The sequence below is a fragment of the Sorex fumeus genome, unplaced genomic scaffold, assembly GCF_029834395.1.
Source record: "Sorex fumeus unplaced genomic scaffold, SorFum_2.1 ptg000265l, whole genome shotgun sequence".
Classification (NCBI taxonomy): domain Eukaryota; kingdom Metazoa; phylum Chordata; class Mammalia; order Eulipotyphla; family Soricidae; genus Sorex; species Sorex fumeus.
Window position 1 is genome coordinate 24,618,525 of NW_026606322.1, and position 15,913 is coordinate 24,634,437.

Here is a 15,913-nt window from a genome sequence, read left to right on the forward strand (position 1 = left end):
TTAAAACTGTCTACAATGTGAAACAGAAAAATCTAACATCATTATTTTGGCTACTAAATAATGTCCATCAGTTATAAGTTCCTCTAAAGGCCTGTCTATTGCATGTAATTCAGACAGCAACAACCACCAAAGATGGTTTAACTAGAGAAGAGCACTGGGTTGCCTCATTTCTATTATTGTCATTCTTACCTTGATGGATACTTCAGTGTGTAAGGAGCAGCCAAGAACCCACCAAGGTTTATTAGTAGGTTTTCTAAACGTCAGATGTTCTATTATCTACCACAGGGCATTTAAAAATATTTAGTAAACCAGATTTAATTGGGTGAAATTTTGTATAGCACTTTATTTTTTAAATAAAAGTTCTTTTCAAGTAAGTCTATCTACACCATTTTTCCTAAATTGACACTTCACTTACAAGTTCTCTAAATGAATAAAGCATATATTTTGTGTATATGTTGCCAGGCTGGCAATGTGTGTGCTTCTCATCAGATGACAGTGGGTATATTCCCAGGTTACTTCAAATCCACAATATTTCATCATGCAAAATATAAGTCTTGCTTTTTAGTTTTATTTTTCCATATTTGAGTCCCCAATGAAATACAAAGACTACTGAAATACATGAATGTTGGAAGTTTTAATGAGCAGTTAGAGCCAGCATATGAGCCCCGATTCTGACATCTGTTCTAATTTATGACTGATTCTAACAGCTTATGCTTTATACAATATGGCTGTGATCATAACAAAAAATTATTTTTAAGTTGCTCACATAACATATGTCTCAAATTATGGCACTCTCACTGGGTTCTACTTGTTTTTCTGACGTTTCAGTCCTTAAAAAAAAGAGCCATAATTAAAGTAACATGTATCAAGGAAGGAAGTAATAAAAAAAAAATCTAGCTTTAAGAGACTGCCATAGTGCGAACAACCTAAAAAAATTGGAATGAATAACTTTTCTACAAAGTTTTTCCAGCACTTTATTAACAAGATTTGGGGCACTTGGTTAATATAGCCACATCACTTATAGGCCTGAGGACAAAATAAGAATTCAGGACTCTTAGCTTAAGGGAGAGGGGAAAATGCACTCCAGGAGCTAAAATGAAAAGTTGTTTTGTCTTTTCTTTCAGAGTTTTTCTTTAGTTTTCATGTTGCTAATCTCCCCACTCCTTTCCCTAATATTGTTGTAGTAAGTGGGATTACATATATGCCTGATTGTGGTATTTACACACATGCTTGCGTACCAGGGTTCACAACCCTGCCATGGTGCTCTCATACATTTAGTTGTGCTGCTCACTGGGGGTGGCATAATTTCGTTTGAGTGCTCACACACACACACACACACACACACACACACACACACACACATACACACAGTGTGGTTCACAGGAGATCATTCTTTTGTGATACTAAGAGTCCCAAACAGCGGAGCTTTTGGAACCCTACTTGACACATCTCTGTTTTGCACCAGTAATCAAACTCTTGGCCTCAGGCTCACAAAACAGGCACATTTGCCACTCAGAATTCCCAGCATCCCTCCTCTCTATAGTATTGTCCTATTTTCTATTTAAAGTCATCAAAGCACATCAACCTGACCAGCTCAGTAGAGAAGTAAACTTATTTAAAGAAAAAATAAAATTGAAAATTATTGCCTTGGATTTTAACATTTTATTTCTTTTGAATAATGATAGTTATACATAGAAATGAGTTTTTTTAGCTTCTAATCCGAATCACTGAAAATGAGCAACTGTATTTTAGTAGCATACGTGACATATATTTTATTCTTACAATAATCAAAATGCACACATCTAACTCAACTTTTATACCACTTTTTGCCTTCATCTTATTTATGAGCAAGGAAATACAGAAAAGGAAAGAAACTAGGGGTTGTATTAGGTTTCCCTTTATTTCAGCAGCATCATTTTTATCATAAGAGGCTGTCTAATGCTAAGAAATAACAGTTTGGTAAGCATGAAACTCAAGATGTAACAACAAGACTTAGAAATGTGCCTGTCACGGAGGCAGGTTTTGGACTCGGTGGGAATCTGGGATGCTGGTGGAGGGAAGCCAGCACTGGTGATGGGTGCTGGAATATTGGAAACCTGAAATTCAACTATGAGTAACTATGTAAATCATGGTGTCTTACCGTTCAAAAAATTTTACATTAAAAAATTTAAAATTTAAAGGGATATGATTGTACTCTTTGCTTGTATCACTTGGTTGTATAGCTGTTTCATTTTTCTGTACTGATACAAGTTTTGGTTCATGAGAAAAATGTCACCTCAAAAAACAGTGAGTTCTTGGGGTTGGAATGATAGCACAACGGGTAGGGCATTTGCCTTGAACGCGTCCAAACTGGGTTCAATTCCCAGCATCCCATATGGTCCCCCAAGCATCACCAGGAGTAATTTCTAAGTGCAGAGCCAGGAGTAACCCCCCTGTACAATGCCTCCCTTATGAGTCTTGATACACTTTCATGCATTTTGAGTCTTTTAAAATGTTCTGCTTGAAACGTATGTGCCTTGAAAATTATGTGCAAATGGAAAGAAATATAGACATATGCATGGTGCCTACCTTCTCTGTTCATGCACATGTCCCCTTATCCCATCAGATTTTCTATGTGAAACACAGATTCTAAGGTAAATATATTTAAATTAAATATATTTCAATGGTGTAGTTTAAAGATGGAGTCTGGGGATGTGGCTCAGTGGTAGAGCATCTGCCTTTCATGCATGAGGCTGAAAGTTCAATGCCCATCATTGCCCCACATTGCTAAGGTGATCCCCAGCACTGCAAGTGTAATTCCTGGTACCACCACAAGTGAGACTTCCCAGTACCTGCACTAAAGTGTGTATGAACACTGCAACTGAATGTGTTACCCCTAGAAATGGTAGCGCGTATATCTTCTAACACTTCAACAACAATGACAGCAGTGGAGGAAAATTGCAAGTTGGTGATAGCATAGCATCAAGCCAAGAATGGGCCTGTATGTTTTACGTCTCTTAAGGCTGCCATTTCCTCACTGATCTCATTTAGAAATAAGACTGATTGTAAAACATGTCAGGTAGGGTTACCATAAGAAATAAGTTTTGAATGTAAAGTCCTCCAATAGTATTTTTTAATACTCATATTACAGAAATATGACTAAAAACCAGCCAGCCTCTGAGATGTATGAGAGAGGCAACCCAGCTTTATTACAAATGTGGAATCTACCAGGCTACTGCCACAAATGGGTCAGGTCATGAATGCCATTCATAAAGAGATTGTACAGGTTAGATACAGGGTACATCAATTCTATAGAATTTTTTTTTATCTAATAGACGTAATGCTTACTAACATATATAATGATTGGTATAATCAGTGACTATTAAATTTTAAATTCCATATAGACTTATACTAGTTGTTCCTGTGACCCTGTTTCTGTTCCTGCTCAAGCAACCAGATTGGTCTTGCTTATCTACTCTGTTCTGGTCATAAATTATAAATTTTTGTTCAGCTCCTAGAGTGGATCTTGCCTGTAGTTTCTTACTTCTGGTCCTAATTTTCCCGCTGAACTTTTATTGCCCTATATTCTCAATGAAATTAGGGAAATGGTTGTGATATTCCTAGGAGGAAATTCATTTAGATTTATCATTTTTATAGGGGCCATACCAGCAATGCTGGGAGTACCAGGACTGTGCCTGGTGGTCATCAATGAGTTGGGTATAGGTGAATGTGTGGTGCCAGAGATAGAATTCAGGACCTGGCACACATGCCAGGTAAGTGGTCAACTACTGCCTGAGCTATCTCCCCAGCCCCAAGATTAAGCATTTTTGTATAAGTCCCGATTAAATTCCTTTTTTTTTTTGCTTTTTGGGGGTCACACTCAGCAATGCACTGGGATTACTCCTGGCTCTGCACTTAGGAATTACTCCTGGTGGTACTTGGGGGATCATATGGTATACTGGGAATTGAACCCGGGTGGGCTGCATGCAAGGCAAATGCCCTACCCACTGTACCCTATCGCTCCATTTCCCCTAATAAATTCATTACCAATATTTTGGTCATGAAGCACTGAAATGATAAGTAGACAAAACTCTGAGAGCAGTTCTGAATTTTTGATTAGTTCGTTTATTTTCTGTCATGTAATTATTGTCGTAGGTTTTATCAAACAGTGCTGTGTGGGGTGTTCTGAAAAAAGAGAAAGGCTTGAGTTATTGAAAGTGAATGAACTGCCAGATTATCTCTGACTGCAAATGATATTAACTTTGAAAAGTTTTAGGCAGTGGGGGGAGCGGGGGTAAGGGGGAGGAAGTGGGTGGGTGGGAAGGCGGAAGAGACAGACAGCCTTTCCCTCCCAGGGTAGGGGGTGGCATGATACCATAGCTTAATGCATAGTCTATTCACATTTTTGCCAAAAGCTGCTGGGTTCCGAATTAAGTGCTTCTGGGGCAATGGCTATGTTGGAGAGCTGCTCATGGAAGGCAACTCGTGGTCTTGGTGGGATGGGTAGGACAAGGTCAGCATAATTCTTGACAACATCACTCAGCCTATTTGGTTTGAAAAATGTGGTTTCAAAAATCTAGATTCAATTTTCTTTTTAAACACTCAATAGATTGAATCATCCTGGGAAACATTAACTTTCAATTTCTGGGGCCTTTTTAGGTGCTGTGTTTATGAGTAATAAACCTAGTAATACATCAGAACGTGGGTGAACTGTTGCAACAGCTGCTTGTTTTCGAAGAAATTTATTGATAAATAATATTATCATTTCCAGATGCAGAACCTAAATACCTGATTGTTGTGAGACCAGTTTCTCCTCCAAGTCAGAAGAAGTCATGCTCAGGTATTTTTCACTATATTTAAAAATTAGATTATTTTTCATGCAATTTCATCTCCTTTCTGCTCATTGAGACCAAATGCCTTAGGAATTCCAAAATCACAAATTTTCCACATTTATCCCATTTTGGGGAGGTGAGGCACAGAAGGCACTCACTAGGGCAAGGGAGACTTGCAATAGTAAACACCATCTAAATAAATGAGTGAAAATGTTTCTACATGACTAGAGGAATCTTGAAATATTAATCTAAATTTTACTGCTGAAACTTCTTTAGAACAAATAAGCAATTCATTGGATATTATACAAGAATCAATAAAACTGAATGTTTTTATTGTATGATACCAAGCCCCCAACAAAAGCTGTAGGATTGGTTAGCAATGTTCTGCTTCTTGTTTTCATTTTCTGATGTAAATTGTTTACAATATTTCAACAATATTTCATAATATGTATTTATAGTAAAGTGTATTTCACATAGAACATTTTCTTATAATTTTTAATGGAGTTAATAGAAGGCAGGTGTTTTCAAAGATGCAGGTCTTCAAATATAATAAATAAAGAGATCTTTTGAATATGTTTATTCTCTTCTAATGTATTTCTTTTTGAGTCACACCCAGCAATGCTCAGGGATTACTCCTGACTCTGCACTCAGCAATTACTACTAGCAGTGCTTGGAGGACCATATGGAATTTCGGGGATCACACCCGGGCTGGCTGCATGCAAGGCAAATGCCCTACCTGCTGTACTATTGCTCCAGCCCCTCTTCTAATGTATCAGCTAAACCAATAAAATGTAACTCCATGGCCATTTATGTATCCTTACCATAATGTCATTTGTGTATCAACATTATTAAGCCAATACAAATGGCAAATGTATTACCAGAAATAAATTTCCATAATCCCATTCTCTTCTGTGGGTTTCTACTTTCTTTAAAAGAAGTCAAACATAGAGTATGTCAAAAGATGGTAAAGAATTTAGAAAAATGTAGTCTTTTTTCCTGGCTTCTTACATGTTCTCACAGAACACAGTAAGTCATAATTGCTCACAACAACTTGGTAATGATAGTTGTCCAGGCAACTTTTCACATACTTTAAAATAAAAGTACTGTTTATTTTAAGACTTTATTTCAAAATACTAAATAATTCAATAAGCAAGGATATGCTTCCATGGGATTTTTGCAGCGCATTCATTGAGCTGTTTTTTTCTATTTTAAATACACAAGAAATATATTTAAAAAATCAAATGTTGAGAGAATAATTGCACCGTAGTAGCAATTATTTAATTTGAAGGCTTCTCTTATACTGGCCATAGGAATTTTTTTCACTTTGTTGCAACTAGTTCATGTTTCACTTTTTCTCTCAGTATATATAAATTTTTTTGTAAAATGCACTTGAGAATAATAAAAATAACTAGTTGATATTCTTTCATTAAATTTATATTTGTATGCACAAGATACATTTTAACTAATTATTTTTATATAAGGATCATATCTTAGAGAAATATTTATTTGATGGTTTGTAAAGATTTGAGATTTCCTTAGGGGAAGAAAAATGTCTTTTATCTTAAAGGGACACATTGTGAGCAAAGTTAATGATAGTATGGAAAGAAAATAGAGACCTTCAATTTGAGTCTCTGTTCTCATTGTGACTTTGGAAAGCTTGAAGTTCTTTGGGTATTTTCTTTTATAAAGTGATATTGTTGCTTCACATTATAGTGAAAGGGGAACCAAGGTTATAGAAAAGTCTTAATAGAATCACTTTTTGAATTTGGCTGTAAATAGTAAGTAGCAGTAAGTAACTACTTAAATTACAGCTACTATCATGGTTGAATCTTGAAAATATACTCTGAAGCATAAATACATATTTGCAGCAACAAAGTAATCCTTTGAAATAATATCAAATAACCCTTAAAATAGCCTCCTGTTATGTGAAGTGATTTGACACAACTACTTTTGGACTGAGGTTTTTTTTCCACTGGAACAATTACTTAAGTCTAAAAGAAGCAACATAAATGGCTCAATTTTCAAGGATATTTGGTTCAGAAGCTCCATGCAAGATGTACTCTCTTGCCCACAGTATGAATGTCACAGGTTATTTTGCTCTTTGGTTCCAGTTTACATTAACACAAATTCTTCCTGTAGCAACTATTAGGTTCACAGACTGTTAACACAAAAAAGAGCACCCAATGGAAGAGCAAAGCATTATATTTTATGTTATTTTGTTGTTGTTGTTAGCACCATTTATTCTTTCTTACAGGTTATACCTAATATTTGAAATATTATCGCCTTTATTGAACTATTCCAGAAAATGAAGGTTAAAATTAAAATTTTTGAATACACAGTTCAGGAAGACACATTAAAAAATGGTATACAAAAGAAAGTGAAGGAAAAATTAGTATAAGTCAATGTACATCGAGCGATAGCACAGCGGTAGGGCGTTCGCCTTACAAGCGGCCAACATGGCCGACCCGAGTTCGATTCCTCCGCCCCTCTCGGAGAGCCCGGCAAGCTACCGAGAGTATTCGATATGCCAAACACAGTAACAACAAAGTCTCCAATGGAGACGTTACTGGGCCCGCTCGAGCAAATTAATTTTTAAATATGTTAAAACCTTTGTAACTGGAACAATTATGTTTTAAGAGTTCATTATGTACCTATAATGTATTGGATGAAGCATTATTTTTAATATATGTATATATTGTATTCATATATAAAATGAAAATTAAATAGGTAACCATCATTACTTTTTTAATCTCTTTCTGAAGAGCAAAAGCACTTGGAACATATAATTAAATATGTATTGGACATACAAACGGATAACAGAAATAAGATCGAATGACAAATAAACCAGAATATTTACTATTACACTGTGATGATCAAAGGAGAAATCTGAGTTACATAAAATATTGTCCCAGTCATATATTCCCTTGTTGTAAAATTAATTAAAGGGCTCAGGGAGATAGTTCAAGTAGTAGAGCACATTCATGGCATGAGCAAGGCCCAAAGTTTTGTCCCCAGCGCTGCCTAGTCCTCAGAGTATTATTATTTTTTATATTACCTCTCGGTAGTTTTAATATATCTCTTGTTGGATTTTTATTTATTTAATAAACCAGCCTTGTTTTCCACGGTTGAATATCTTCCCTCCTATTGTAGTGCTCCTCATTCCTACAGTTTTAAGTATTTTTAAAATTGCAAATGCTAATCCCTATATAGTTTAAAAGAATCTATAATATTTCATCAGCATCACATTTAGCTTTATCTAATAATTCACAGAAGCACAATAGCACTTTCTATATTTCTACTCTTCAAGCATTAATACAAACTTGTACACGTTTTCTATTTAGCGTTTCACTACAAAAGTGATTATTGAAAAGGCATGACCAAGGATATTAAAATTCCAGATAGAATAATTCTCTCTGTGTTTCTGTCTCTCTCACACACACTCACACACACATGCACACACACTAATGTTAACTACAACCCAGAGAGTAAGCTTTTTTTTTGTTTCTTAGGTTTTATTTCACCTTAATTCACAGTTTGTAAAGGGAATGGAACAAGAGTATATACAGATGTATACACATTGTGTGTGTGTGTGTGTGTGTGTGTTTTATGGGTAGTAGCCAAGGCTTCTATATTCCTGACTGACCCACAAAAACATAATACTTGCATAACTGGATATCATTTATATGCATGCATTTTGATGCACACATGCAAATACAAGCTTAATTTCAAAAGGGTATTTCTTATAAGTTGTATACTTAAAAATTCATGGATAAAGCATTGGTAATGTTTGTGCACTTTGGAAAAAGGTATTTATGCTTTTATGTTAAGCACTGTTATGCATTTTATACAAATAATCAAAAACTCTCTGATAGTACCAAAGCTCACCATATGTTGCTGCCTCCACAGGTAAATCACGCACTCGCAAACCTCTGCAGCTGGTGGTTGGCACTCTGACGCCAAGCTCAGTGTTCCTGTCCTGGGGCTTCCTCATCAACCCCCACCACGACTGGACATTGCCAAGTCACTGTCCCAATGACAGGTAACTCACTCCTTAACAGAAGATTTTATTTTTCATTTATGCTCATTTTGTAGTTTTTGCACGTGTTAGAAGAATGTTTAAATGTCAGGAGCATCAAAGTTTTTCTTAATTTTTATTTATTTGAGGTGGCTACCAGTGGTCTGTATTTCCTCATGGCATTCAACTGATGCTGATGTAAATTCCAGTCTTAGAAAAATGGAGAAATAAGACAGGAGGAGAGACTGACATGGTTTCAACCAAGCATAAATTTTAGTTTGTTTGTTTTATTTATTTATTGCTTTCTGGGTCACACCCAGCGATACACAGGGGTTACTCCTGGCTCATGCACTCAGGAATTACTCCTGGAGGTGCTCAGGGGACCATATGGGATGCTGGGAATTGAACTCAGGTCGGCCGCATGCAAGGCAAACACCCTACCTGCTGTGCTATTGCTCCAGCCCCCCCATAAATTTTATTTTAAAGGATTTTTGTTTGTTTGGGTCACACTCAGTGGTGTTGGAAGTCACTTCCAGTAAATCTTAGGACAGCCTGTAATGCTGGACATAAAACCCAGCCTTCTGTACAAACATACACTCCAGCCCACTGGGCTTTCTCTCTTTTCAGCCCTAAAAATGCTTGTGTTTTTTTACTTTTATTTTGCATTTAAATAACTCAAAGTAATTTTTAAAGTTTAGGAGTTTGCATTCCCTTCTAAAAAATGGAAAAAAATTTAGTGAGGCATGTTTTTTAAGTTCAATAAACTGCATGAATCTTAGGTGTACTGTGTCCTCATTTACTAATATACCAATCTTAGTTGTCTAGGTTACTCGATAACCAGAAATGTATATAATGATGTACTCCACTTCCCATCAAGATGTAGGGAAGATAGCTCAAAGGATTGGAGTTCATGATTTGCATGTGGGAGCTTTTTTTTTCTTTCTCTAAAAATTTTCATTGAAATCACCATGAGATACACAATCAAAAAGTTGTGATTGGGTTTCAGTCATACAATGTTCCAACACCCATCCCTTTACCAGTGTACATTTCCCACTATCAATATCCCGTTTGCCTCTTGCTGACACCCAGCCTGCCTCTATGGCAGAACTTCTCCCTCTCCCTGTTCCTCTCCCTCTCCATCTCCCTCTCCCTCTCCCTCTCCCTCTCTCTCCCTCTCCCTCTCCCTCTCCCTCTCCCTCTCCCTCTCCCTCTCCCTCCCCCTCTCCCTCTTCCTGTTCCTCTCCCTCTCCCTCTCCCTCTCCCTCTCTCCATCCACCTTTTTTTGGGCAATACGATTTGCAATACAGGTACTGAAAGACTATCATGTTCGTCTCTTCTGTGTGTGAGCTTTGAGTTGTTCCCAGTTATGCATTGTACCCCCAATACCGTCAAGGAGTGACACCCCCTGAAGCCAGATACAGCCTCCAATACTCTGACTATTGGCCCAAAATCTCCCCTAAATTATTGGAATATTTTTGTCTCACTGGAAAGTATATTCTTCAAGAAGTAACCACTGATCTTGTTTTCATAACTATATATTTGCTTGCCTACTCTAGAATTTTAAATAGAATCAGATGTTTTCCTTTTGTTTCTATCTTCTTTTACTATGCATATTTTGAGATTTATTCATAAATTTCAGGTGCCATAAAATCATCTATTGTTTGGTAGTGGGAATTATTTCTGAGAGAAGTACTGTTAGGCAATTTGATATAGTCCATTGGGATCTTTGATATAGTCTATTGTGGTCTGTCATGGACCAAAATGTAGGTCATTAAAATAATGACCCATTGTTTTAATTTTAAAATCATGGTCTACTAAATAATATCACTTAATCACTTAATCACTTAATCCCCGTTATTCATCGATTTATTCGAGCGGGTGCCAGTAACGTCTCCATTCCTCACGGTTGCGTGCTAGCGTAGCCCAATGGTATCTGTTCATTTTAGGAACATGTAGAGCCTCAAACCAATCATTTAGGGTCTTGACGAAGAAGTCTGACCATCTTATAGGTGGGCGTCCACGTGATCTTTTGATGTCTCGTGGAATCCAATCAGTAATGGCTCTAGTCCAGCGGTTGTCTGTAAACCTCATTACATGTCCAGCCCATCTGATTTTTGATGTCTTGGCAAATGAGACAGCATCTCTGATTCTTGAGCATTGACGAAGATCAGAACTCCGGATTCTATCTCTCATTTGAGTGAATCGTGATATTCCAAGCATAGTTCTTTCGATTCCTCTTTGAGAGACCCGAATAGTGTTCTCATCCTGTTTTCGTAGGGTCCAGGTCTCTGAGGCATATGTTAATGCAGGAAGAATAGTGGAATCAAAGAGATGTGCTCGTAGTTGGAGGTTCTTTGTCCTTTTAGTTATTTCTTCAATGCTCTTGAAGGCATTCCAAGCCGCTCTCTTCCTCCTGCGTAACTCAGGTGCCAGGTCATTCATCATGTTGATTTCTCGACCTAAGTATATATAACTGTTGCATTCGGAGATGGTGGTTCCGTTGAGAGCGAATGGAGCGTCAGGAACAAGGCTGTTTCTCATAAACATTGTCTTCGTAAGATTCAGCTGTAGTCCAACCTTTCCACACTCACGGTCAAAGTCCGCAAGCATTTGTGCTGCTTGGCTGATGTTTGGTGTTATTAGAACTATGTCATCAGCAAAGCGGAGGTGGTGTAGTTGCCGACCATCTATCTTCACTCCCATGTTTTCCCATTCTAGTTGTCGCATGATGTTCTCGAGGGTGGCACTGAAGAGTTTTGGTGAAATGGTATCACCCTGCCGAACCCCTCTCTTGATATGGATGATTACTTCTTTGTAGAATGGTGAGATCTTGGTAGTGAATCCGCAATAGAGCTCACGAAGGATCCTGATGTATTGAGTTTGTACGCCCTGATTGGCTAGGGCTTCCATGACCGCTTCCGTCTCAACAGAATCAAAGGCCTTCTTTAAATCAATGAACGTTAGACAGAGCGGCATCTTGAACTCCCGAGATACCTCAATGAGCTTGGTTATTGTGTGGATATGGTCGATGGTACTGAATCCTTTTCGGAATCCAGCTTGTTCACATGGTTGTCCTTCATCTAGTGTTCTGCTAATCCTATTCAGGATGACTCGAGTGAATAGTTTGTAGATGACAGACAATAGGCAGATTGGGCGATAGTTGCCAATGTCGTGGATGTCTCCTTTCTTGTATAGTAGTACAGTCTTGCTGGTTTTCCATTGGGATGGAACCTTGCATTCAGACAGGTAGCGTGTGAAGAGTCGAGCTAATGTATTGATGAGTACTGATGGTAAGTTCTTCAGGTGTTCAGGTCTGATCTTGTCTGGGCCAGGTGCTTTTTGTTTCTTTACCGACGAGATGGCATGTTGGATTTCGGAAGGGAGAACATTGGGAACGACATATCCATCATGTGGTATGTGGTATGTGGGCAAGTGGATGTGGCTATTAAAGAGATCTGAGTAGAATTCATGAATAATCTTCTCCATTGCCCTTCTGGAAGATGTGATAGATCCATCATGATGTCGGAGGGCAGTCATCTTGGTTTTGTAGTTGGTGAAGGACAGGCGGGCATTACGAATGTTTTTCCCAGCTTCTGCTGCATCTACCAGTACTGCTGCTCTCCTGTTTTTGAGGTCATCCTTGATGGCTTTTCTGCACTGTTTTGCCAGTTCGGACGTTTGCTTGTGGTTGCCTGAGGCACGTGCCACGCCACGTTGGCGAATAAGTTCAAGAGTGTTCGAAGAAAGACGGTTTTTTGTGGTTATCTCTCTCTTGGCATTCCTTGCACAATCATGGAGGTGCTGAATCATTCGATCGTATTCCTCATCAATGTTGTCAATGACGGCATCTTCCCATGTTGCTGCAACAGAGCCAAAGAGTTCCCAGTTGGTGGTTGTTCTGGGAGTCTTCTTCTTAAACCTTGCATTCTTTTCTCCTCGTTCTGTGAGGTAGAATTTTGCATGAAGAAGACGGTGGTCTGATCCCGTTTGGAATTTTGGGACAACAGCAACATCGGTTAGGCAAAACCGCCGATTGAATATGATGTGGTCTATTTCATTGTGGAACCGTCCATCGGGAGACTCCCATGTCCAACGTTTAGATTCAGCCTTTTGGAATTGTGAGTTACCATGGAAGGTTTTGGTTGACATGATGAACTCAGACAGTCTGTCACCTTGTTCGTTCCATTCCAGGCCATGGGTTCCGATGTGGAGTTCATCGACTGATCTTCTTGGTCCTATCTTGGCATTAAAATCACCAACAATGATCTTGTAGAAGGTGTGATCTTCTTTATAGAATTTCTCCAGCTCCATGTAGAATTTCTCAGTTTCTTTTTCACCATAACTGGATGTTGGTGCGTAGACAACAAAGATAGAAACTGCCGGTAGTGAGCCACATTTATTCAAGTGTAATCATCCGATTCGGGTTGTTAGGCATTCAAATGAATCAATGCTTGTGACTAAGTTTGTGTTGACAAGGATACCGACACCACCGACGCCTCTTTTATCACATGTTCCAAGGAACAGTTCTTCTCCAGTGTCGAAAACAGCATGATGGGATTGATGTCTTCTCGTTTCGGTCAGACCAATGATGTCGTACTTGATCTTTCGTGCTTGTACCATAAGGTCTTCAATGGATGCAGCAGATGCCAGCGTACGAGCATTAAAAGTACAGACAATCATTTTTGTTTTTCTGCGTTTTGGCAGCCCATGTCTGCCTTGGTGTTTTATCAGCTTCTCCTTCCATATCCTTCTCGACTCTGCATAATCAGGGCTAGGGGAATGAGATCCATTTATTACTGGATTTGGCATATCAATTTGGTCTATTTGGCATAGATCACGGATAGCTTGCCAGGCTCTGCCGTGTGGGTTGGATATTTAAGGATATTTAAGGTATCCGGAAAATTATTAAATAAATAGTCTTTATTTATTTATTTATTCCGGGAGCTTGTTGTGATAATCTTTGGATCCTGGCCTTTGTTGGGGTTACATGGCAGTTGGAGGGTGTAACTGTTTAGCTACTGACAGGTCCAGTCCCAAACCGTGCAGGCTTAGAGATCTCAGTCCCGGGTCCCACACACCTGGGTTCCTCTGCCAGTTCGGTTATGTCTGAGGCTTATCCAAGTGTGTGGAGAGTGGCTCCAGTAAGGCCTTGGTTGGGGCCTGGAAGTCTTCAGCTGTTGGGCCCTGGCGAGGATAGTCAGACACAGGGTAGGAGACTCTGCCTTGTGCTCTCCCGGGAGCTTGTTGTGATAATCTTTGGATCCTGGCCTTTGTTGGGGTTACACAGCAGTTGGAGGGTGTAACTGTTTAGCTACTGACAGGTCCAGTCCCAAACCGTGCAGGCTTAGAGATCTCAGTCCCGGGTCCCACACACTAAATAATATAATTTTAAATATTTGATTTGAAAAGTGAATTTATTGTAATATTGAGTTATGTCAGATGTCTAATCCTTGGTTTTTTGGATGTAACATCCGCTTACAAGACTATGTGTTTCAGGGGTGCAATTTAATATCTCTTTAACACATGTTACCAGAACACATCAACATGCCATCCTATCACTCAAGTACCACTATCCCACTACCACCAACCATGGACCCTCCTCCTCAGTTTCAGGTCTCTTCCCTCCCCCGCTTTTGGTTCTGAAGTTAGAATTTAAGAATTTGTCTCTATTTGATTTTGTTTACTTGTTTGTTTTAGCACAGCGGGTAGGGTGTTTGCCTTGCATGCAGCCAACATGGCCAACCTGAGTTCGATTCCTCTTCCCCTCTAGGAGAGCCCAGCAAGCTACTAGAGTATCTCGCCCACAGGGCGAAGCCTGGCAAACTACCCGGGATGTATTCGATATGCCAAACACAGTAACATAACAACAAAGTCTCACAATGGAGACGTTACTGGGCCCGCTCGAGCAAATCGATGAACAATGGGAGGACAGTGACAGGACAGTGGACAGTGTTTGTTTATGTTCTATATATAAAAGAGATCATTTGACATTTTTTTCCCATTTCAACATACTTTATTTAACATGATTCCTTCCATCCTTGTCTTTTATGGGTTTAACAGAATTTCTGTAATGCTTGTTATATTATATTTCCTTGAAGAAGGTTTTTTTTAATTTTGATAAGGATTTCATTAACTCTGTCCTTAAAAGGATGTTTAATGTTCTAGGTAGGTATAACAGTGATAATTCTTCCAATTCATAGACCTAAAGTATCTTTCCATTTTCTTATGTTTTCACAAGGGGACTTTTGATGACTGTCTCAATTTTCTTGTTTAATTGGTCTATTCAAGTTTTCTTTTTTGCCTTGATTCAGTCTTAGGACATTTTATGATTTTAAGGATTTTTTTCCTAGTTTTTCTAACTTATCAGTGTAATGTTATTTGTAGTAGCTTCTTATGGTCTGCAAATTGCATTTATTGCAACATCTTCCTTTCTTTTCTGATCCTATTAGACTTTACTCATCTTTCCTTACTGACTTTACCTAAGGATGGTTCTGTTGTAAATCTGTCCAGTGCTAAATCCTGTTCATGAATTGTCACTTTATAATTATTTGTCCCTGTCTCTTAAAACCTTAAACTTGAAGCCTATTTATTTGCTATATTGTGACTGTATCTACATTTTAAAGGTTATATTTGCTTATCTAATTATTTCTCAAGCTTTTACTTTGAATCCATATTTATTTTTGGTGTTCAAGTAGATGTCCTAAAGACAGAAGGCTAGATTTTGTTTTCTGATCATCTGACACCCTCTATCTTATGATTGGTTGATTTTAGCACAGTGTTTAGTGAAATTATTCCATGAAACAATTCATCTCTTTGAAAATTATATTTTGAGTCTTCTTAGAGTTTGTCTCTGTTCTTTTTTTTTTTTGTAATTCATTTTCTCTCTCTCACTATACTTTGTTATCTGTTCTTTGCATAGCTTTTAGATTCCATTTGCCTTCCTTTGTTTGTTCTAAGAGCTTTTGTTTTGATTTTACAATGAGATTTTCATCGAGGAATACAAGCTTAGAACTCATTTTAAATTAGAAGCAAATAAACTCCAAATGCATTCTAAGAATATCCACTATTACTCTCCTTTCCCACACTT

At 38.2% G+C, this 15,913-nt stretch overlaps 1 protein-coding gene across 16 annotated transcripts in view; it reads left to right on the forward strand.

Annotated features, from left to right (window-relative positions):
• Nucleotides 1-15,913, forward strand: part of ABI3BP (ABI family member 3 binding protein) — a 257,618-nt gene that overhangs the window by 100,234 nt on the left and 141,471 nt on the right. For all 16 annotated transcript variants that reach the window (XM_056109092.1, XM_056109100.1, XM_056109096.1 and 13 more), the window contains exons 3-4: nt 4,751-4,819; nt 8,718-8,850. In XM_056109092.1, coding sequence (XP_055965067.1) covers nt 4,751-4,819; nt 8,718-8,850 — 202 coding nt within the window. The remainder of the gene's footprint in view (nt 1-4,750; nt 4,820-8,717; nt 8,851-15,913) is intronic.